The 25,850-nt window shown below is 35.7% G+C and overlaps 1 protein-coding gene across 2 annotated transcripts; it reads right to left on the bottom strand.

Moving 5' to 3' along the window:
• Window positions 1-3,217: 3,217 nt before the first annotated feature.
• Window positions 3,218-23,346, bottom strand: LOC129257534 (traB domain-containing protein-like). 2 transcript variants are annotated; one of them, XR_010293005.1, is made up of 9 exons: window positions 23,156-23,322; window positions 16,893-17,587; window positions 14,621-14,761; window positions 12,263-12,373; window positions 11,235-11,374; window positions 9,130-9,296; window positions 8,566-8,680; window positions 6,788-7,589; window positions 3,670-6,173 (listed from the first exon to the last, which is right to left on the bottom strand). XR_010293005.1 is itself a non-coding variant. In XM_054895884.2 (8 exons), the coding sequence occupies exons 1-8, from the start codon at window positions 23,199-23,201 to the stop codon at window positions 7,469-7,471; spliced, it is 1,536 nt and encodes a 511-aa protein (XP_054751859.2). In that variant the 5' UTR covers window positions 23,202-23,346; the 3' UTR covers window positions 3,218-7,468. The 2 variants fall into 2 exon arrangements, 1 of the variants encoding a protein (XP_054751859.2); XM_054895884.2 differs by having other exon boundaries at window positions 3,218-7,589; window positions 23,156-23,346.
• Between the last annotated feature and the right edge of the window lie 2,504 nt (window positions 23,347-25,850).

Here is a 25,850-nt window from a genome sequence, read left to right as displayed (position 1 = left end):
GCGCATTAACAAAGGGAATTCCCCTTCCTGACATTGTTTTTTCCGGGGGGGGGGGGCATAATAGGGGCCCCGAATTCAATTGTTTACAAATTTCGATAAAAACAACAACATGGAAATATAAATTATTCACTTTTACTGGCTATTCGAGCATAGCCTCTTTCAAATATAATATGACCAAACTCAGCCGCCCCGCACCATTTCCCGGGGCTATTTTGCTCCCTGAAATTCCGGGGGGGGGGGGGGGTGAGGTCCCCCTTATTGATCTCAGCATGGACCTATTACAAATGATCTCAGCTAGAGACACAAGATCTGAAGAGCTTGAAAATATGCATGATGATAGATCTTCAAGTGCTGAATCTTCATGTTATATGTATGCATTTTTTTTAAATAAAAAGCTAGTATGTTTTCACAAGGAGCTTTGGAAGCTCCTTGGTTTTCATAATGCACGTAATGCAATTTTGTGATCCTTTTGTAGCTGAATTTCAACCCATAGACATGTAGAAAATACATGAAAACAGTGAAAACAAAAAAAAGCATTTCCAAAATGAGAAATACATCAAGTTATATATTGTTAGTAGTGTGACAAATTTGCATAAGCTACGAATGCAAATATATTAGTATTTCAGTTCTTATGTTTTGTATTGCTTTTGTTTTCATATTTTGTGTTTTTGTAAAAAAAAATCTAAATTTTGTCCATTCCTCTCAAAACAATATAGAAGCATAAACCAAGTGCAACACTAATTCCTGAGCATTTAAGATTCAAAGAAACTTTAAAGACATGTGCATACTAATTTGCATATAATACTTCCTAGGTATATGTATGATATGGACAAATGTGGTTTATAAAAATGTCAGATGTGTACAAGATTTCAGGGAAGACAAGTCATGCAGCGAGAATCCGAAATTCCCAGCGACCGGGATGCAATCTCCAAAAATATGGAGGGCCGGGTGGGAGCCCCTCCCTCCAAGATTGTATTTATAACATCGTGTTTAGTTGAAATAATACAGTATTTTATTTAATGTTATCCCATTTAATTCATATTGTTAAATTGCAATATTTCATTTATATGAATGGACTTTCTCCTTTCAAGGCTAGAATAATTACCCAAACCGTCAAGACGATGGCCTCTTTGCTAAATACATCGCATTGTCTCTGTTATACACTTCAACCATCTGTCTTTAATGACTTTATACTTTTATATGACTCTTTTTCTTTAACCCGCAGTAACATTTGCTGGAAAAAGAAGTATTACAGATGAAACTTAAGACAAGAAAAAGAAGTGGAACATATCAGAAACAGCATTTGATCTTGGATAGAATTAGAAGGGAAAGAGAGGAGACCAAACAGAGAGAAAGGCAGAGAGTAGGCCTACGAAGTAGGGGTATCAACGACAACAAATTAATACTCAATTATAATACATTCATGGCTGAATAAAGATTTATTTCATTCAAATTTCATACTGAGAACAGGATCAAGGATGTAAAGGCAACATTTGAATTCAAATCGAACTTATTACTTCATTTAAAAATGTGTCTCCCATACATCTTGTCTCAAATGTCAAAGGCTGAAACCCAGCATTATATTCATTATCTGGATTTAATTATATAAATATTATATATTTTCTTTGTATCTACACTTAAATTGATTCATGTGTCTGTAATTTTAAGGTGTCAGAAGTTAAGTAGACAACTCAAAACATGCAGGTTCCCCAACAGACAACTTTGACATAACCTGAAGTAACATTGAACTACAACATCACAAATAACACTAGTTGTTCATCAAGTACAATCCACACCCATTGTTGTGTTATAATAACTTCTGTGTTTCAATGGACTCTTTCACCTTTCTCAACAAAAAGTGGATTTCAAAGTAAATAATGAGGGCTTCATCCAATCCAAAACTACTTAGGGGCAGGTTCAATGATTAGAATCAAACAGGATTCATACATCAATGAATCGGAGGGCTCTCTCAAGGTTCACAGAAATGGACCAAAGCTTGCCCACAAATATTTAGGTAGATAGGAGCTTTATAAAGGCCAAGTCTGCCCCCCCCAAAAAAAAAAATAATAATAAAAGGTGCTTTATGTGAAAATTAAAAAAACAAATCAAAGAATAAAAGAAATTTCATCAAAATCAGATATAAAAAAATAGTTATACAAGTATGCAAATAAGAGAGTAAATGTCACTTATTCATTTTCTTTTGTATTTTATTTGGATTATACAATGTTTAATTGTGTATTTGACAATGAAACGTTCCATTGAGTCCAGGTAGATTACAACAATGGCAATTCCACATATCGAGGAAGAAATCAAACTGTTTAAAACTATATTTATGAGGAGAAAATCTAAATATTTCCTTTAATAAAATACAACAGAAATAGAAAGTGGGTGGGATCAATTCCTCATTTGCACACGAACAAGGATGTGCACCAGTGGCGTACCTAGGATTTTCCACAGGGGGGCAAAACCGTCCGCCCAAAAATTTGACAAGCAAAAAAAAAAAAAAAAAAAAAAGGTCTTCGATCACAAATAAAGGATTTCGTACCAGAAAAAAAATGACAAGCAAAGAAAAAAAAAAAAAAAAAAAGGTCTTCGATCACAAATAAAGGATTTTGTACCAGAAAAAAATTGACAAGCAAAAAAAAAAAAAAAAAAAAAAAAAAAAAAAAGTCTTCAAGCTCGTCAGGGGGGGGGGGGGCAAAAAAGGTTTTTCAAGCCCGTCAGGGGGGGGCAAAGATACTTTCTTGCATGGGTTGTGACTCGTCAGGGGGGGCAGAGTGACCCCCCTGCCCCCCCCCCCCCCCCCCGTAGGTACGCTAGTGATGTGCAAGTAACTGTTTTGTGAAATTAAGCGTTTCTTCAAAATGTCATAACATTCTTGTTTAACATCCTATTTTGATGAAATTTTCAGCATTAAACTTATTTCATCATATTCAAATTTATCTGATCTAAACAACTGACTGAGAATCTAATTTGGCAGAGATCAAAATAACTGTTGTCAAAGTCATGCACACTTACAAACAGCTTTATGAAACAGCCCCTGGCCCGATAGGCTTTAGTGTTTTGGTGTACCAGTGCTATTTTCTGTCAGGCGAGTACTTAGTATTGTTCCCCAGGGAGTGGAAATGCATAATGCACACTGCAAAGATCAATTTTGAAGTAGTATCCCACGATTGGGGTGATGAACGTGTAGGATTTACATTTGAAATATAATAGTATGGGGATTCATTTTCTCATTCTAGGTTATTTTACAAGTTTCTTTAATAGGTCTCTCACATACAAGAATCCAAGATAAAAATCACAAACTCTAATATATTTTGATAAAGGTCATATGGATATGAACTGATTATATCTATGATTTTGTGCATGAGACATTTTAATCAACATGATGAAACTCACCAGGGTCTAAAATATATTAAAAACTTGACCTCCAACATCATAAACATCTTATTCTTTCGAATGGAGGGATTGAATTCCCTACAAATATAATGAAATCAGATTATTGTGGTATCATATTTTGATCATGTTGATTAGTTCATATACACTGTAGATTGCTGTACAAAGAGGACAGTCAAAGTGACAGTCTAGTTGTTCAAACATAAATAAACAAACCAGAATTGTACTCTTATTTTACAATTCAGTAATACAAAACATGCACATGGTCTACTCAATACGCATAATTATATAAGCTACCCTTCATTGGAATAGGACAGAGAATTAAATATTGAAAATAAAAATAGAGGCAATATGCCCTGTCAAATATACCCCGGTTTAAACTGGAGGAGGAAGTAAAGTATCCAATATGGTGAATTATCAATGACACAGAAAGCCACGACAGGGAAATTTGTCAGCTTGTGCAGGTTAAAATCTTATTCACACTGGACACTGTGATCAGACCGGCAGAAAACTAATACCTCAAACATAGGCAGGTCATGTTGCATAAAAAGGCCATCAGGAATTTTGCCAGCTTCTTTAGAATTCCTTATTTAATTGGCCATCGAGGCAGTCGAGCACTGTTACCACAATCGTTAAAATTGGAAGGTAAAGTTATAATAATAACTATTTCTATTCAAGAAGGTGCAGCGAGCAGTCCCAGCCTTCAGCAGGAAATGTATCTGTATCGTTAGCAAAATACCAGGATTGGCACATCACGCTAACTTTAATGTACCCAATAGCTATATCCCAGATGGCAAGCAATGACTTCAAGGTGGGTGCACCACGAATACACATGATCCTTCTACATGTTTTATCTCAATGGTGGCATTAGGCAGAACTCTTAATTACAAAATGACTGTACACTAAAACAGCTGCAACTGAGATTTAAACCAATCACCAGCTGATATCAAACTCGTGCAGCTTATCCTTTAAAAGTACCTGAACAACATCCAAGCCATGTATAGCCATAGTTGTCAGCAGGAATCCTACTTGGCTTCTTTCCCATTCTAATTCTCAAGTATCCATTTAGAATAACCATTAGGAGATTCAGGAAAGCCGGGTGAAAGACAGCATGAAGCGAAGCTAAGCAGTGGACACAACTCTTGCTGAGGCATATTGTACCTAAAACAATATCACAACTATGCACTCTTATTCTAAGATAGGGGCCCATTTCATGTTTGATATCAACGGTGTCATTACACACAACTTTTGTTGAGGCACATTATACCTAAAACAATACATCGTCCATGCATTCTTCAAGATATTTTCTTATCAAGACACCACCCCAGGGGAGTATGTCATGAAATCAGTGATTCAAGAGATTCAGAAAAGCTACTGTGAATCCCAGCATGCAGCAAAGCTGTGGACATTACTTTTGTTGAGGCACATTGTACTTAAAATGACAAAAAAATGTCTATTCACCATGAACACCAGGGGAGTGTTTCATGGATAGCTTTTTCAGTGATTTTCACTCTTTAATTTTATCTAAGCCAACAAGATGCAAAGATTTACAATAGTTTATAACATCTGCAAGTGAAATACCACTTACAAAAATGTTCATGAAATGCACCCAAGTACAGTAAGGTGTACCAAGTCTCCGCAATGCCCCTTGTCTGCGCATACGTGTATCTGCATGATTCCAGTAAAAGAAGACACGCAATGACCACAAATTTCAGTACATAAACAGATATTCTTTACAAAATCTGACTCAAAATAGTGGAAAAATATTGAATTCCTAGCATTTCATGTAACAGCCTCAAAATGCAGCCTTTCTCATCAAAATCCCTGAATCGTGTGTAAAGTGAATCGGTGTGCAGACATGGGGCACCATTCATTCGTTCATTGTGAAAATGACTCACCAAGGTTTTTCCCCAGAAAAATCATGTATTACTCTCAAATTTTTATCATATTTTTGGCACACTTACTCATAAGAATATATGGAACATCGTCTGGGTTTTTTTTGCGTGGAATAAATAGAAATTCATGTTTAATTTCAAGTTAAATTTTTAGGGGCACAATCATGCCTCCCCCTCCATCCTTAGATGTAAAATAAATGCTCGTCAATCAAAGAAGGAATATTTTTAATTCATTTGAAAAGGAAAGAAGCTTAGGGGAAACATATCAAATTTATATATAGGAGTGAATAACAAATTAAATAAGGGGTACATTTAGAAAGAAGTAAATAAAAACTAATTGCACGATTTGAAAGGACACATACCTACATGTACAATCTTAATGATAATTTGGAGGTTCGAAAGAAAGATAAATTGAGTAAATATCAAAAGTAATAGTCATATATAAATCATATTCACAAAAAGGAGGAACATCACAGCCATATAAACTTGGTTAGTGGTTAATTACCATACAGATATATATTTCAGACAAACAATAATTAGGGAGAAAATCAAATGGAAGAAATCATCATAAAATAAGATTAAAAGCTGATAAATATAAACTAAAACATCAAGTAGATGTGGTAATATAAGAACCTGAATTTCACTTCATAAATATAAGAACTAAGTCTCTTTGATCATTTTACGTATTTATTACTGTACTTTTATATTCCTTCTACATGTACATCTATTTCCCTCTTCAAAAATGATACATGGAATTCACGCTGACTCTGTATCATAAACATATTTATGGAAACATTTCAAAATGGACTCATTAACTCGATCATACCCAACTTAGATTGCTAGGGAGGTACTTATCTAACAAATGCTGTAATAATAAATAGCCTTAATAACGGACATACTGAAGCTTTTTGACATGCACTCATTGGAGTAAAATTGCAAGAATGAAAAAGCACGTACGGAACAATAATGTTCACATTGGGTTAAGGTACTCAGCCAAGCAAGGAGTTTCTCTCGCCTGTGCATGCTAGAGGCAGCATATATTCAGCTAACTGACCCCATTCTGTGCCGCCAGAAAGAGTTCATAAGAACCCTTGCTTTGCTTCAATTTACAGCTGTTACTAAGCTTAAATTGTTTAACTGGACAGCCAATCACAGCTCGTTGTTTAGCGTCCATAGTCTGTTTCGGTTCTATTATATATTGTTTCGCACTAGCGTTCTGTACTGACCGCACAGAAATGTTTTTAGCGCTAACAGTACGCCAACAGAGACCCTGTTACAATCGGTAATGTGACAGTGATGCCTAATGTAACAATAATGCATTACTTACACATTTGAATAAATGTTTTGACTTAACTATCCGAATGATGTGATGGGGCTTACTGTTAAGGCTAACAACGTTTCTGTGCAGTTGGCTCTGGTCATCCACGCAATTTTAGTCTAATGAGTGCATGTTGAAAAGCTTCAGTATGTCCGTTTTTAAGGCTATTTAATAGTACCAAACACTCATTTAATTGCTGTAATGCATTACAATGTATATACCACACCCAAATGGGAATTAACATGTGACTTACAGTCAGGCTTAGAATTGGTGAAACACCCCCTGGGCTAATATGTCCATACAGACAAGTTAAAATAGGCCTACTTCACATCATAACAATATGGCAGCTTTATAAGGGATTATAATGAGAGTAAAGTGTTATGAACAGGACCCTGTCGACCATGTGCAGTAATATTGCAAGTACAGTGAAACCTGTCTGTAAAGACCATCTATCAAGGTGCTCTATATGGCCAAAATTTTTAAATACATGTTTCAATGGGGAATACTCTTTTTTAATGGAAACCAAATTTTGGTTTTCATAGATGGGTGATGTTTCAATGCAGGTGGTCACTAAAGAAGGTTTGACTGCATATTAAAAAGAAATGGTCATCCTACCTCCACTCAGGTAATAAAACTCGAGTTCAAACTCGGGTTAAAACTCTAATCAAAATCTCATAAAACTATAGTTAAAACTCACAAAAAAGCAGATTAAAATATTTATTGTCCCACATTTGAATGAAATAATCGAAACGTCATTATTTGTTTCCCCTGAAGAAAGGGTTAAATCCGATAACCACAATTATTGCATTTCAGGATGAAGCTGGATTTGATGAGGAAGAAGGGCGAGGTCAAGTCTGCGTTACCATAGTGATAAATTTGTCCACTTGGTAAACCGGTAGCATCCCCAGGCCAGGAGAGTGACCATTGATATCCGGAAGCTCCATTTCAATAGACGCCCAGCCAGAGATGGACTTGGAATACTGTCATGGAAAAAAAATGATGCAGCGAGAGAGAAAAAAATAATTAATTACTAAACATATTGAAAACAGATTGCAGCTCTTTGGGATATATATGTATTCCCATATGATTTTTGGCATTTGACATTTATGTATACCACTTTCCTGTATATTATAGCTGTTTTGTATTTGGACCAGTCAGTGAGTTTCAAAACCCCCAAATACATCAGCCAAAATGAATTTTGAGACTTTTTATTTATAAAGAGGATCAAACCCAATAGAATGCTGGATTCTTGACTGCACACAGTCGATATTTATGCCTCCGCAATTGCCAGATCTGAACTACATTGCATATTTTATTCTAATATTGTGAAACCATCAAATCAATCTAATCACATTGTTGATCAAGAGATTAAATTATAACATGAACAAGCCATTCCCCTACACTAATAATAATTGACCTTAAATATGCTTGAATGCATAAACCAAGTCTGAAGTCAAACATTTAAACAGTTCTTGATTTATCACGAATATTATATATTTCAAAATGTATGACCTCAGTGACCTCTGATCTCTATCATCTCTGATCATTATCACTCTAGTATGCATGCACCTTCCAATTTTAAAGTTGATACCTTGGTCAACTTGGTAAGAAAAATATGTTACCATGGCAATATATATATATTTGTTAATTTGAGTGTGTAAGATATTCAATTCTATGTTGCTGTCTCGACATGTATTTTATTCATTAGACTAATTATTAATTTGACATGAAATGCAGAATATCTTGTCAAGCGGAATGGCATTTTAAAACTTCCTTGGTTCCCAGGCATAAATAATAATATCTGACTGAATAACTTAATACACAAACACCTTCGCCCCAAATGAAATACATATCACTGATTTAATTTTGTACTATGTCATGAAGAAACATTAGACAAACATGACAAATAGGGTACATGTGAATTATAATAATACTGTAGTGCATGTCGTATTTTACCTTGTGATTTCTAAGAGCTGCTCCTTTGTTACAGGTTTGTCCCACATATCAACCATTCCTTTTACATGGCCCATGCCAACAACACCAACAACTATAGGGGCTGGATACACAAACCCTAAAATAGAAAACAGAAATACGCATATGGATTAATAGATCTTTGGACTGTACCACGATGAGATTATACTTCAGTTAGGGTTTATATTGTCTAAAATGCTTTGAAAGAAATAATATGTTGCAAACACAATCAATCAAATGAAGAGAGCATGATTTCATATCTGTGTATTCAAAGTTAGACAAATTAGAAATCCTCTAATTTATATGCTCATGTGTCTCACTATACAAATAATGGTAAACAGTCAGAAAATCATCAAGAATTGACCCTTTTGAAAAATGAAAATGTTTTCTACAAGGCTGAAAAGAGGTTCTTAGGGCCATAAAGCTGTCTTCCTATGCCCGCAAAAAAAAATTTCAAGAGCAAAAATGGTGTTGCTATGACCAACAAGTAGGAATCCCTACTTTGCATGAAGATTGGCGTATGAGATTGTGCATTAGGTCTGCCCTTACCATCATCACTAGGAGGTTGAGGCTGAGAGCAAGCCTTGAGCGACTGGGATAGATAGGTATCTCTCTCTGAGACAAACACTCTACTCAGGGCAGGGAAATCCCCAGTCATCTCCCCGAGCATTTCCTCAAGTAGGTCCTTCTGCTTGAACTTTTCCACCTCCTCTTTCCTGTTGTGACGGAATATAAATAGTTTCGTATTACACAATTGGGACAGTACGGTGTGGAAGTAATGTAATGAGTTTCATATGACACTACTGGGGCAGTCAGTTGGAATCTAATGTTGCAGAATTCAACAATAGCCAGTTGTTCATACCTTTGTTCATGGGTTCATGCATGAGGGAATGAGTGTGTGAGTGCGCGTGTCAAGAGGGAATGTGACATGATTAATTAAAAAACAAATTCCTCAGAAAATGAAATACACAAACTATTTAATTTGGTTGAATAATGCAACATATTTGTACATTTAAATATATACATGTAGTAATACTAGAAATTACAGTAATTTTCACTGGTGTAACGATACAAAGGAAAGAAAATCATGACAGTTTTTCATTTGAATTGTACAAGTGTGAGTGAAGCTGGTAAAGGAATGACACTGTGAAGAGATAATATCAACAACTACATGTAACTTAAACGGTTCCCTGACATTTGCTCCGGCGACAATTGCTCCGATGAAAAATCTGCATGCTAAGCCAAACATAAAACCTAACCTCCAAAACTAAATAAACTCTTATCCTTATCTTTACATTATCCTGAAATAAAAACTCTTTTACAATCCTAACTCTAACCCTATGCCCTCTGAGATATCAAGACCGGAGCGAATGTCTCGGGAAAAATGTTGTATTAACAACTATTAAAAAACACATTTCACCTTGTATAAAACCTACTCAATCTCATATACACCACTGCAAATCAGGATATACTGGCCAAACTTTACTGGTCTTATCTTGAATTAAAATCAAGGCTAAATATGAGGCTTCAATCCAATCCAATAGTCATTTGATATACATGTGGCACCTTATCCATTTGGTTACAAAGCACTGCACACACACTACTTCATGTTGATGTTAACCTTGTTATACAATGTCTGTGCACAGAGGTCTAGACAGAGACTTCTTAGTTGTGGTCATCATTTCACAGTAATACAAAGTTTACTGAAGGCCATCGCAGACCTTACACCGTAACGATTGGACTGCAACACAATTTAAAAAATAAAACGTAGCAGAATTTTATGTGAATATTGACCATCTTGATACTGTTTAAAGTTCTAAATCATGGCACGAATTCTTATTTTGAAAAATATACCTATCCTGCATTCCTTATTAGAAAAAGAACAAATTGAATATCTAGTCCTAACATTCGAAGTTAAAGCAACTATAAAATTGGGTACGATCTGAAACAAATTTGGTATTTACTCAAAAAATACAGGCTGGCAATCATCAAAGATTGTTATGTTAGTACATGTATACTTACAGCTGATTTGAACCTGAAATAAAACAAGTCACAAGGTGGGTGGATGGCTTTGGTTAGTGAGCTAGTGAAAAGTGAATGAACATCATGTAATAACTATCTGATATTGGCAAATCTTTGAAAATAAACCCATATTTATGAAATTATGCTTATTGTAAATTAAGCAAATAAGACAAGAAATTAACACAAGGACTTATTTACAAGGACTTGTGTTTGAAACCCTTTTCATTTGAATTAAGTGGCAGTGTAAATGTCATCAAGAGTGGTTGTCAGAAATTGTCTGTGCCGGTTGGCCCTGACCACTGCTGAGTGTAGCTATTACACTGCATGTACATATGATGATGTAAGTAGCCAGTTTGCAAATCTGATTACCAATAAAAAAGAGAAGAAGTAACAAAAACACATCGGCCCAAATTCACAAAGGTGGTTTTTAAAACCATCGGTTGAACCCATGGTTTATGCAGATTTCCTGTATAAATTACGCTTATTTACAGTGTATATTAAAATAATGTCCAATGCTGATGCGCGCTTTTGTCAGTGTGCCAAATTGACGCCTGTTGCCTGTTGCATAAACCATGGGTTCAACCTATGGTTTTAAAAACCGCCTTTGTGAATTCGGGCCATCAAGTTCTTACGTAATTGGTTCTTTACTGGTGATGAGATACCATGCTAATCTGAGTTTCTGCCACGGTGATAATGATGCCATCGCTCTCTTTAGGGTGATCTGAATGGGACGATCTCCAAGATGGACCTTGCAGCCTGGTATCGTCTGAGCCTGAAACAGTGATACAAAAATGCATGAATACTAACAACAACAAAAGCAACAATACCACCAACAACAATAACATTACGCATTTCTATAGTTCCGTCTATCTAGAAATATTCCATTCCAAGATGTACAAGAAAAATAGAAGGCATTACAGAGTTTGGATGAGTGTTTTAGTGCCAAAACTGATAGTTAGAAAAGATAAGACTTCAGTTTGGATTTGAATGTCAGTAATGATGACATATTTCTTAAATTTGATGGTAGATTGTTCCAAAGAGAATGTGCTATGGCAGAGAAAGCTTTCTCACCATAGGCTACTCATGTTTCGGGGGTCTTAGAACAAGCTAGTGTGATGGTCTCAGGCTAAGAGCTGGTATATAAGGCATGACAAGGGGGGTGTTTCACAAAGATTTAAGTATGACTTAGAGTCGCACTTAAATGTCTAGTTGCATGCGGTATAAAAGGCATGACAGCAATGGTCAGTTCATGCCAAGAGGACACTCACTACTGCGTACTGATCAATAAGATTGCGCGTTGCATATCATGTACGCGTTGGCATTTAAGTGCGACCTAAGTCATACTTAAATCTTTGTAAAACACCCCCAAGGTCTTGCAAATTTTTTGGCACCGAAGCAATTAAAATTTCCCACGTAAGAAGAATAGTTTTAAAAACTCTATACACTAAACTCTGAACTACTAGGTATTTGTAATAAAAAACATGACAAATTTCATTCTAAAAAATATAACAAACATCAGTCTAATCAAATTTCAAATATAATGAAAATAATCAATATTGGTTTCTTAAATATAATTTGCCCATTCAAAAAATCAATAATTCAACTTCAATGATATATCATAAATAGAACCCATGCAATCAATATGTTGATGGATATTTACCTCCCTGACGGCTCTCCTGAACTCTCCTCCTGGTGCCATACCAAGTTCTTTAGTGAGATGTGCTGAGAGATTGAGGAGCAGAGCTTGCATGATACCACCAACTACACCACTCTATAAAAAATACAAAAAAATAAATTAATTAAATATCTAACCACCTCAAAGTCAAGTCCACCCCAACTGTAAGTTGATTCGACTAAAAAAAAAGAAGAAAATTTGTAAAGCACAGCAATGAAAATTTCATAAAAAATTGTATGAAATTAATAAAGAAGTTATTATTCTTCCGTACTATTAAGTTATTATTTTTTCAAAAGTTGGCTAGTTCTTCACAAAACATGATATGCACAACACAGCGATATGCCAATGAGAGAGTCAATGATGTCACTCATTCACTAACCATTTTTTATTATGAGAATTTCAATACTTCAATAGTTGCAGATGAGGAGAATATTACAATATTCCCTATTTCATATAATAAAATACAAATAAAAAAGGAAATAGTGAGTGGTTGTCGTCATCAGTTCCATCATTTCCATACCAACCAGGATGTGCGTAACTTTTTTTGTGGTACATGTACTAAGTAAAAAATTTTAAATGACATAACTTCTTATTTCACATCCGATCTTGATAAAATCTTCAGCTCATTCTTGTTTGATTTTTTTTAATTTTTTATTTAAAAAAAATAACGGGTAGACTTGCCCATTAAATAAGGACACAAAATTTTAAAGTTTGAAATAGAGAAATTCTTCAACATGTACTGTACTGCATACATAACATCACAATAAAATGCCCCCCCCCCCTCCCCTCCTAAACATATAATATAGGGTCAATTTGCTGGTGTGATTTTTTTTCATTTAAAATATTATTTTCTGCTTGAAATGATGTATTTTGTGTGCATGTATGTGAACACATGAACATGTTTATTCATTTTATTCATCTTCTTAATACAAAATGCTGGTACTATGATTACCATATCAAGGTTATCCCCATATACGTCCACGCAGCTAGAAAGCTTGATACACAAATCTAATTGATCTGATTTTGGAATATAACTATGAATTGTATGGGAATCAATGAACATGAAATGTTTTTAAGTGGAAAATGAAATTGTGGTGTACTTTAAAGATTGTAATACAATTCCAATTTGATCCATCCCTTCCATTTTGACAATCATGATACATTTGGTTCTGGGCCATGTTGCATGAAAGTTATTATTAACTGTATCAGACATCTAAGCAGGGCAATTTTATTTACAATATTGCCTGCTTATGACTGTGATCAAATGGTCGGTCAATAAGTTTCCAAATGTTTATCCACGGACCTATTTTATTGCCCGCTCAGGAAAGTCAATGAGAAAATGCGTGGAAATGTAGTTGGCAAAAAGGCAAAGCTAACATCCGCGTATTCTACGCGTTCGTATACGCGTCCTATTGAAACGCAGTGCTATACGTCATAATGTTTCAAGTTGAAACAACACTAAACTGCGTCCCCAGGTCAAAGACGCTTCATTTCAATTACGTCAAAATGGTTAAGTTCAGAGGCCCAGTCTGCTCAACATGACAAAATAGATTCTCATTCTTTTAAACTGCAAAATATCTAAATTTTCACGATTTTTGCTCTACATGTCTGATTTAGATAATAAACAAAAATATTGACTGGCTTTTCTTTCGGGAAACATAAAATATATTGCCCTTAAAAGAACCATAATGCCCTCGTCTAAAGACTCGGGTCAATATGATTCTATTGCGGGCAACATATTTGATGTTCCCCTCAGGCCAGTCAATATTATGTAATTATTATTGTAACTTTGCCATCCAATGGTAACATCCATGAAATCCTTGATTTTGATTGGCTGTTGAACACTGTTAGGTCTATAGTAGGTTCCATGGTAAGCTCCATAACAGGGTGGGAAATAATTCTTATTTTTTGGGGCTATTTTTTTTTATCCACATCGGGGCAATTGCTGAATTTTGGGGGCTTTTTCTTTTATCTGAAGGGCTAAGTTTTAGGGTTAAAAGTAATTGTGCAGTAAAAGCAAATATTATTCTTCTGCCATGGTTAGATTATTGATTTTCTAAATAATCTTGAATATTGTTGGAACAGGTCTTGGGGCAACTCTAGAAAGAATGGTCACCCCAAGGAATTCAGTTTGGGGAGATTTTAGGGACGATTTGGGCTGTCATGAAGGCGAAATCGCCTGTTGACCTCATGTATTTTCTATGCTGCTCCTGTGCTTTATATTTTTTTGCAATGCACCCAGAAGACTGAAATCCAACCAAAACCAAATATCATTCTTCACACATCTTTTGAGTTCCCAATGAAACAAACTTTACTTCAGATAAATACACAAACTAAACTTACCTGCTTGATCGACTGTCTTAACTTAGTAAGGTTGAAATTTTTAGCCTCTTCTAGTAGCGTTTCTTCATCAAGTTCCAAAATGGAGAGCCGTCCCCGGCAGAGTTCTAATAATACAATATCAGGCTGAACAGCCTGAATTGTCTGAAATAATGGCAAAATAAAAAAAGCATAATTTCAGGATGTATGGTTATTTAATTTGAACACATGCATATGAAAGCAAATGTAATTCTTTGTTTAATCTAAAATTCATGTAGGTCTAAACACCTAACCAAACATAGATCCAACTATGACGTAATTTTTAAACAAATTGTATTTTGCATTAAATTTTAAAATTCTAAAGAAGTAAAACTATTTCATTTAAAGTTTGGCATACTGCTAGGAATACTAAAATCAGTATTCTCCTTTTGATTGGTGTTAAGTTCAAATTGGCTTCAATTTGCAACCAACAATAACATCATTACATTTAGATTTGCATTTGCTTTCATTCCTAAAGCCATACTCGAAAGTCAAAATAGACTGGAATTTCAAATTTAGTAATTCAGCACTCTGATCGTTAAGATTAACAAGTTAGAATGTTCATATCAAATCAATTATAATTGGATCACAACAAATCATGTAGTGTGCACTGGGCTTTAAACTAAACCTGCAAGACTGATATTTTCCAGTATTTCTCTGGGGTTTTCTTTTCTTTTCTCTATAGTATACGGCACAATGGTTGAATAATCTAAGCATGGGCAGAAATACAGGTAATTTGACCAAAGTGTACATATCTAAAACCCAATGAGTTAAATTTTTGTTCTCAATTTCACACACAATTTTCTGTTATTTGAAATTTCCTTGTGTTTATGTTCAGGATTTGTATTTTCCATTTGTATTGTATATGCTTGTATTTTGTTTTGTTTCATGTTATACAGGGGCCCCAAGTACAACAGTATTTGACTACTGATGGGGTTACCCTGTATAAATAATACCAAATAAATAAATAAATAAATGAGGACCTCACACAATTACAACTCTCCCCTTTATACACTGTAAAACATACCCCTCAACATCTGTTTTTGCTCATTTTAATGATAGTACAAACTCTTTGTCCATGATATATTTCATGGAACCTCTATTACATGTCCTCCCATAAAAAAAAAAAAAGAACACCTGATTTATGGATAGACTTCAATAGAAGAGACAATAAAAACTGAACAGTGTAATAAACTAATTTGGAGTTATAATGATGATGATGATGGGTTCTTGTATAGCGCCGGTATCCGCCTCAGCTGGGCGCTCATGGCGCTTGCTCAAAAATAGGAAATATCTCACAAATTTCAATGTCTTCAAACAGTGCTTAGGATCATCATTCAGTGTGACATCATCATATTATAAGTGTGACATCATCATATTACCAATTAAAGAATGTCATCGTCAGTACTGATTTCAACATTCAAGTGCTCATAACTTTCTTACTATTCGTAAAATTTTACTCAAAATTTCATTAAATTGCTTCTTTCATTTTTCTTTGAGTTTTCTTTTCTTGAGTTTTCACACAAGCTATTGTTCACAAAGCATCGTTCTCCTCTAAAATCCATACATAACAAGCTGTTACAATTACTAAACTTCTCAAAGTGAACAAAAATGCCTTCTCCATATTTTAGGATATTACAGGTTACCTGTATTTGAACTACACAGATGGGTTACCCTAACTACTTGTGGTTTAATACTTGTCATAACCATCTGGAAAGCAGTTTGAACTGAATCCAATAAACTGACACCCAAAATGTTTGATGAATAAACTATATACATGTACAGTATGCCAAATGATTCTGGTGGAATATTTGAGAAATTGACCAAACAAGCATGGCATTCTAGCCTGATGCTGGGTTTTTTCCAAGCAAAAAATATTGTGGGGGCATCGTGGTCTAGTGGTGATGACCCTCGTCTTTCAATCTGAGGGACATGGGTTCGATTCCAAGCCATGGCGTATTTTCCTTCAGCAAGAAATTTACCCACATTGTGCTGTACTCAACCCAGGTGAGGTGAATGGGTACCTGGTAGGAAATTATTCCTTGAAACGTAGTGCACATACGTTGTAACAGCTCCTATGCTAAAGCCAGGGTAATTATGTTGCATTACTGTAGCACGCTTAGAGACTTCTAATAAGTGTTAAGCGCTTTAAAGCAAGTATCATTATTATTATTAATTTTGTTATTATATTACATCCAGTTGCTAGCTGTGGCATGGAAATTATTTCAAAGACTGTACAAACCCTGATACAACCTACCTTGGCAACATCATTTTGGCTATTTTCACTGAAATGAGCAGTCCCAACAATGTATATTTGAGCTCCGTGTTCAGTCGTCATCTTTGTAACAGTCTCTGGAAGTTCATCAGGCGTATGTTCCTGTCTGCACAATGCCCTCATCCTCAGCAACTCCACCTCATCCATAGTTTCCTCAACATCTGACTCCTGGTTGCTGCTCAGGTCATACTCTCCTTCTGATAGTCCTTCTTTATCCTTGTACCTTCCCTCATCATCATCCTCCTTGTCCGTGTTAATGTGATAGCTTCCGAGTTCGCTCTCGCTGTCATCGCACTGGTCCTGGTTCAGCAGCTGGTCAAGGAGGTCATTGTGATTGTCTCTTTGGTCCCCGCCAGCACCAGGAGTGCCCGCTGTCCCGTCCACACTGTTGATCTTGCGATAGGTACCTTGCTCGAGCGACGGATCGTCATCCTCGACATCGGCAGTGTTTGGGGAGTAGCTACCGGTATCACTGATGCTGTCCCCTTGGCTTTCTTTATCACTATTCACCTGGTAGCTTCCTTCATGGGCCCCACCCTCTCCATCACTGGCATCTAGGTTGTCAGCATTGTAGCCTTCATCCTTGGTAACCTTACTTTGTGCTGGAGTAGCTGCTGTACCATTTTTAACGGTCACTTCTTGACTACCATTGACCTCTTCAGCATCAACTACATTTCCTGTAAATAAAGGAAAACAGATTTTCTTTCAATTTATAATAAATTATAGATTATGTTCTATTGAAAGCTCTACTCTGTAAAAAGTCTGTGAGCACTTTGAGTACTCAGGTTTTTCCAAATAGAGATCTTTATTTGGTGTGATCAGTTGTCAAAGGACATTTTCACAACACAGCTTTTGAGGACTGTAGAGGTTTAGTGTTTTAGTGTTGAGTACACAAGCATGTTGTCATCACTAACCAAGAAATGGGGAGTGTGGGAAAGTAGCTTTGTAAGATGCTGAGGGTGGCAGGCTAGCTAGCTAGCTCTTTCTCTCCTTCATTCTTTCTTTCACCTATTCGTTCACACTCCCTTCCTTTGGGCTATTCCACGGTTACTCACGTTACATTTGGAGACACCTTGACTCATACTTGGAGCTGTAACTCCATTATTATTGATAGGAACTAATCATCTCTTTATCACAACAAAGTACACAGTCTGACTATCCTTTGTATAAAAACAAAACTTGGGAAATTTTATTATGCTCCTGGCAAATCTTTGGAATGTGTTGGTTACTCACGTTACATGATTTGGACATGCATAAAATGGAAAGTCGACATAAGTGAAAAGTCTCCTCATACAAGGCTTTTATGAAAGTTGATTATATCCATTTCAAAGAAGTATATTAGGGAGACAAACTTTGTACATAATTAAAAAAATAAAGAACACATGGTTTTTACTTGGGGTGCAGATAATATGGTTACTCACGTTACGGTTACTCACATTACATTTTGTCCATGTATGGTTAACAACACAAATGTCATTAAAAATTCAATAATGTGTGTAAAATTCATTGCTAGGAACATCAAAAAGAGATTTTATACAAAAAATTGGAACAATTGGAGCTTTATTAGGGAGTAAGAGGGAAAAGTATGATTTTGCTTACTAATTATGCATAAATTAGCATAATTGCTTAATACCAATTTGCATGAAATAAATTACTGATAGTATTGTAGATTATGTCCAAGACAACCTGCGTGCAAATTTTCGGCGTGATCGGGCGGCCAAAGGCCGAGATCTCAGGCCCCCCCCCCCCCCCCTTGGGCCATATTAACTCCCAAAATACCCCAGCCTAGATAGGGTTACAGGTAAGGACATTCAATGTGTTGTTTGAACACTCTTTAAAGTTTGGTTAATTGAAACCAAGTCTTACTAATGCACTCTCGCATTGTGAATACTTCTACTAATATTCAATTTTGTGTGTGATTGTATGACCACTGATATTTTGATGAACAAAGAGTCACATCAAAGAGGTGTACCCTCATTTTGCTTTTAATTAATCAAAAATAACTTCACAACTCACCATGAGACTTAAAACTTGACATCCCACAGAAAATGTTACCTAACTGCATAATTTTTACTGGTTACTCACATTACATGATGGTTACTCACGTTACAAAGTTACTCACGTTACAGTTTTTCTTCATCATTTTTATAAAAAATTGTACTTTTTAATGATTTTGTTAGTCATCACTGTGTCAAAGATTGTTTGAAGGAAGAGAATTTAAAATCCCACCAATTAACTGTGAAGAATTTTTCTCTCAGAAAACAAAGTCAGTTTTTTCGGTTACTCACGTTACATCACCTGAGCAAGTTGCAATATTCATTTTTGAATGAGTACTACAAATTTACTTGAAAAGCTGTTGTGTATTTTAGGTAATTTGACTCTTCTAAACTTCAGAAATATATAAAGTGGTATGTTGTTGCAATAACAAAATGGTAATAAGGCATATTTCATTTTTCACTATTTTTCTTGTATTTTGGTACAGAATGGAAGACACATCTTTTGACCATTTTTTTCCAAAGTATACATATGAAAATAAACTTTTTATTTCTTGTTCCTGAAACTATCAAGCATGAAGGACTTAAAGTATTAAAAAATTCAAGAAAATATTGAATTTGAATTTTTAAGCTCATGTCCATCAACCTGTGGAATTGCCCCTTTCCTTTTCTTTCTATTTTTTTTCTTTCTTGTGTTTTTCTTTCTTTCCTCCCTCCCTTCCTCCTTTCTTTCTTTCTTTCTTTATAATTATTTTCAGTGATTCCTTTTTTTATTTTGTGCCATGCTCACAAAAGTACATGAAAATAAATGAGAGGAAAACATTCATATGGCATATCAACACACTAATTTCTGTCATGGCAGGCAAGATAAAATCACTTTGAATTTTTTTTTTTTACAAAAGTACATAAGTTTATATTAAAAAGAGAGGAAAAGGGTAATGGTACATATAAAACAGCACTACTTTCTTTTGAAGCGGTAAAATCTTGTTTTGAAAGATTTTTGGGGGGCAAGTTAAATACATATTCGGGCAAGTATTTTCTAACTATTTTGAAAGTCACTTGCCCAACTGGGCAAATGCTTCAAAAAAGTTATGTAGCACCCTGTACAAGAGTAAGTACATTTGACATCCAAAAAAAAATACCGAAAAAATTGGCCTTCGATGCCCTTCTTGGAAAAAGATTTTGGCCTTGGTGCCCTCTGAAGTGGCCTTGGTGCCCTCCAAAATATGAAGTATTACAAGGCCAAACTGGCCTTGCCCTAAAAATGACAAAATTTAAGGCCTGTTCTTGGAACATCTTTTAAAAGGGTTTCGAAGGCTCAGTATTTAAATAAACAAACAAGACAAAATGCAAAATTATGCAGTAACAGCACTTATTTCAATTGTTGATTCCGAGTTTGTTCCATTTGCATTTTGAGTTTGACTTTGTCTTTGATTTTGTAGCATCAGGGACATCCAGATCATTTGTTCGATGTGATTTCAAGAGGTTCTTATCATAAAAGGGAATAGTGGACAAATAGTGCTAGGCTTTTTTCCTGTTAAATTTCATTTTCTTGTTCTTTTTTCCTTATTTTTTCTTTTTGTTCTTTATTTATTCCCTTTTTTCTTTTTTTTCTAATTTTCTTTTAATTTTTGGTCGGTTTTCATTTCCTTTTCATTCTTCTCTTTTGCTCTTTTCTTTAATGTCTTTTCCTTTTTTTTTTCTTCTTTGTCATTTTTTCTTCTTTTCTTTTATTGTCTCTATTTTCTTTTCTTTATCCTCTTCTTTTGTATTTTTTCTTTGATTCTTCTTTGATTTTTGAGATTATGCACGTGGTGTTGTTCAATTCTTTAATATATATATATATATATATATATTTATATATTATTGAAAACTTTATCGATAAAAATAAGTAAATAAACGAATAAAGAAATGAATGAATACTCATGTATAAAAGTAATATATTCGTTGATCAAAATTATTGATTGATCAGCAAATCATCTCTTTAAAAAGAGTTATAAAATACCATATTGACGCCTATATCTGGAAAAATATGAGGAAATTACCTTATCAACCACCCACATCTTTAAATGTACGCAGTACCATCACTCTCTTCTATTAGTTGTGGTTTCGGAAGTCCAGTCTTTGAAAGGCCTTCAGCCTATGCTGGCTCCCCCATATTCTCATTTTTGCTTGTTTTTACATTTTGTATATTTTTTATACCGTTCATGTATTCTTCTTTCAATTTAAATTGTATGTTTTTAATGAGAATTTGAAATAAATAAATGAAATTAATTATTCTTCTCATACTGTCATCAAACAACCGGTTTCATCAAATATCATTTTCATTTCCTTTTCCACATGCTCTAATTTATACTGCTATTTCTATTTGGAATATTTATTCCTTCTTGCTATCACTGATTTATTGTTATCCATTGATGTGTATTAATATCAACGTTAATTTCTATAATTTATGACGTTTGAACGGAAATAAAATTAAGTATTTAAAGGACAAGTCCACCCCAACAAAAACTTGATTTGAATAAAAAGAGAAAAATCCAACAAGCATAATGCTGAAAATTTCATCAAAATTGGATGTAAAATAAGAAAGTTATGACATTTTAAAGTTGCGCTTCATTTAACAAAACAGTTATATGCACATTTCGGTTGGTATGCAAATGAGGGAACTGATGACATCACTCACTCACTATTTCTTTTCTATTTTATTAAATGAAATACGAAATATTCTAATTTTCTCCCCATTGTCCTGTGAAACAAAGTTTTATTTTTCCCTGAACATGTGGAATTACCATTGTTTAACATTATATGGTTCAGTCAAGTTTGTCCTTATTGTCAAATCTGTAAAAAATGAAATATTGTATAATTCAAACAATAAAAAAACAAAAGAAATAGTGAGTGACATCATCGACTCACTCATTTGCATGTAACTGACTTGTTCATCTAACATTTTGTGAAAAATAAGTGAAACTTTAAAATGTCATAACTTTATTTTACATCCGATTTTGATGAAATTTTCAGCATTATGCTTGTCTGATTTTCTCTATTTATTCAAATCAACTTTTTTCTGGGATGGACTTGACCTTTAAGCACTCCTAGTACCAATGAGGTCCAAACATTAACATGTATGGACCTCATAGGCGACAATGCGTTAAAAACAGGTTAGAACTTCTAAACGTACTGTTTCCTGCACCCAAGTATGATATTACTCCCAAAATATGAGTTTTGTCCTCGTTTGTTTATCATTTATTAAAAGATTGCCCATTAAATATATTCCTATTCCTAATTTGAATTTAATAAAATAAAGGGAAACTTACATTTGAGTCATTTTTCGATCTTTTTTTGGCAGTCAGTCCGGTCACCGTCGAGTGCGATCAAAGCGGTATGAAGCTGATTTTCAGATCACGTGATACGTGTGGTCATCACCTGATCAATCGACTATCCTTTTTTAAAGACCGCAACAATTATAAATTTTATTATAAAATATATATAGAATGAATAATTGCATGATATTATATATATTTCTACAATTAAAAATATTTTGTGATATGAATTTAATATTTGACGTAAAAATCGCTATTTAACAAAATATTTATTAAAAATAAAAAATCAAACAAAATAAAAACGCCTTGGACACAGTGCAAAAAACCTAACAATTTGGCCGCGTTCTTAACAACTATCGTAAGGGGCGCTCTATTTATAAATAAAGTTGCATATGTAGCTGTCTACCGCGACAGGAACAGCCGCAGAATTGAAGCCAGAAGCGTGGGAAATTGCCAGAAAATTCAAGAAAAGAACCGGTGAGTACCGATTTAACAGTACTAATTTATTAAGTAAAATTTATTGAATCATTACAAGATTTATTTTTTAGTAAAACAAAGCTTAGTTCTAAGCTAGGGCTGCCCAAATGCGCGTGAGTGGAGTCCCAGTTTATTAGCACGGGTAAGTATTGGGGTGTCGCCTAGAGTGCCTTTAAGCATGAAATATAATTACATGTAGGATTCATATGTAAATTTATAGATAAATTTCACTTTTTATCTTGTTGGCACTTGTATGCTTTCCATAGCTATTTAATAATTGAGTAGGTAAATCTCTGCAGGATAAGTAGGCCTCTTAAGAAACGAATTGCTCTTATTTCACTAGTATAAGGACGCATATACATGTATAACATCACATGAAAGACAATATGTGGGGCCTTGTGATTTTTTAACAATTAAATTGATGACATGAAAATAGTTAAAGTTCACCACATACCAGATGTTTCCAGAAGAACGGGTTTGCCACTGGCCTCTTCATCCATACCTTATCCTTATCTCCAAACAAAGAGTGTTATTTAACCAAAAACCTTTACACAATTGTTTATGTAGTATCACAGCTGTCGTCTTAACTCATCTCAGGACGTCTGTACGTGCACGTATTTCGACTTTGGCATTTCGATGTGGCGCGCGATCGCGTCGCGGGCGGGCGCCGTATGCTGCCATGCCTGGCCGATGGGGCGGGGCCAAACTAGGGGTACGTTGTGGAAGAGAGGAGTCCGCTCTCATCATCATCAGCAGCAGCAGCAGCAGCATCATCATCATCATCATCACCATTATCATCATCAGCATCACCATTATCATCATCGTCGTCATCATCATCATCCTCCGATCCTCCTCCTCATCCTCATCATCATCATCAAAATCATTATTGCAACAACCACCAGGCCACGTACCACCCTAGATCTATACCACGTTGAGCTGCCACCACCACAATTAAAGATCATGCATCTCACGTACCCCCCCCCCCTACCACCAACACCACCACCATCATCAGCAGCTAGCCTGCAGACAGACCCTGATTGAAACTTTGATCAATAAGTGTGTCTCCACGCAAAGACTAGCGCATACAAAACTTGCTGAGAGGGCCTACAGTACACGCAGTACACAAGGCTTGAGTAGGCTGCAATTCACACCCATATAAACTCGAGTAAGGGTTTGCACAGCAGACTAGCTGGCAGCAGCATCATCATTATCATTAGGCCTGTAATAAAATTTTCATCAATATCACATTTTCATGATCAGTCAGGTTAGGTCCTCACCACCACTACATTCAACATCAACACCATCAACATGCACATCCATCACCACCACCACCCCCACCACCACCACCACCAACCCCACCACCAGGAGCCGCGGAACAGTTTTGAAAGTGTGGGGAGGGGGCATGGACATAGCCATGGAGGATTATATCTATTGTTACTAGGGGTGCTAGCTGTGACAATACTCAGCATCCCCAGTAACAATAGAATAATTAATCCTCCGTGGCCAGGTCCCGGGGGGGGGGGGGGCTGACCATGCAAACAAATCACAACCCGAATGCCATTTTTACGTTTTCGTACAGTTTATCCAAAAAAAGTTGGGGGGCTGAAGCTCCCTAGCCCCCCCCCCCCCCCCGGTTCCGCCGCCTTTGACCAACACCACCATAATCGTCATCATCAATCCCAACATGTCCATCATCATCATCATCACCCGGCATCATCATCACCATCTCATCATCATCTCGTCATCATCATAAGCAATGTAGCATCAGGCTCACCACCACGAACGAAAACATAAAAATAGATATTATCATCATCATCAATGTCATTATCATACCTTCGTCCTCAATACTGTAATCATTGTCATCACTATTATCACCTTCAATATCATATAACCAATGTCACCATCGTCATCATCATCACCATCATCATCATCATTATCATCGTCAATAATCATTCCCGGTATAGGAAGAAATTCCTTGAATGGTTGAGCGTCGATCTATAGGCAGCCCCGCTAAAGCGGGGGTAATAATAATAGCAGGGCCCGCTGGGAGAACAGTTTTCAGAACTGAAGTGGCTTCCCTCGGTAAATATGCCTATATCATTGTCATTATTATTATCATTATTGTCATCATGCATCATGATCAAAATATCATCATCACCGTCATCATCATCATTATCGTCGTCGTCATCATCGTCATCATCATCATCATCAATATAATCATCAACATTATCATCATGCCAACACGTGCATCATCGACTCCATCCTCCCCAGTTGTAATAATATAACAACTGAGGAGGATGGAGTCAATGATCACATATTATGTGACAGTGTGACCCAACGAACGTAGAGGGCAGCAACACACAAGCGTGTTGCTATAAGGAAGGTCAACTCGATACGCGCATGCAGCTGAGCTGCGCGCGTATTTTATTGTTCATGCCAACGAAATCAAATGCCGATCCAATACAACAACAAATTAGTAGCGATCAAAAAACGAATATGAAAGAATATGACTACAACAATATCAAAGATAACTTTAAAAATATGTTGAGGAATATACATACATATAAAAACATACTATGATATTTAAAACTTTACAAATATAAGTTTCAGGAAACTAAAATCATTACCAAATCGGTAATTGTTGTTATCAGCGATTTCACCAGACGGCTGTATTAGGTGATTTGCGTCGAGACGATTTTGTGACCACTCGCAAAGCATTTCGGGATTGAATATAACCACCTTATTTTCTCTGAGCTCTTCGCTGAACCCATCATCACAGTGCAGCTGCAGCGCAGCGCGCAGCCAATGCATTGCATCCGATGCATGGGTTGTTTTTTCGCCGTCCATGCCATGGTCTCGGACTCAGAGTTGAAATTTAGACCCGGATTTCGGGGATACAGCGCCTTTATTTCAGATTTATAGACTTAAAAGTCAAATGACATTTAAAATTTGAAATCTAACCTTGAACAATCATCGTTGATAAACATCAGCCCTGAAGCCATTACACTTCAAATCAGGCCAGGCAAATTAGACGTCATTGTCTAAGTTGCTAGATCTATGACGAGTCGCCTGAAGCCCCAGCGCATCATCAACGTCACTAGCTAGCTGCGCGACCGGCCCAGACTCGGCGCACCCAGGCTAGAAAAATG

The sequence above is a fragment of the Lytechinus pictus genome, chromosome 3, assembly GCF_037042905.1.
Source record: "Lytechinus pictus isolate F3 Inbred chromosome 3, Lp3.0, whole genome shotgun sequence".
Lineage (NCBI taxonomy): Eukaryota > Metazoa > Echinodermata > Echinoidea > Temnopleuroida > Toxopneustidae > Lytechinus > Lytechinus pictus.
Note: the sequence above shows the minus strand (reverse complement) of the source record. Positions and strands in the feature narration are given on the sequence as shown.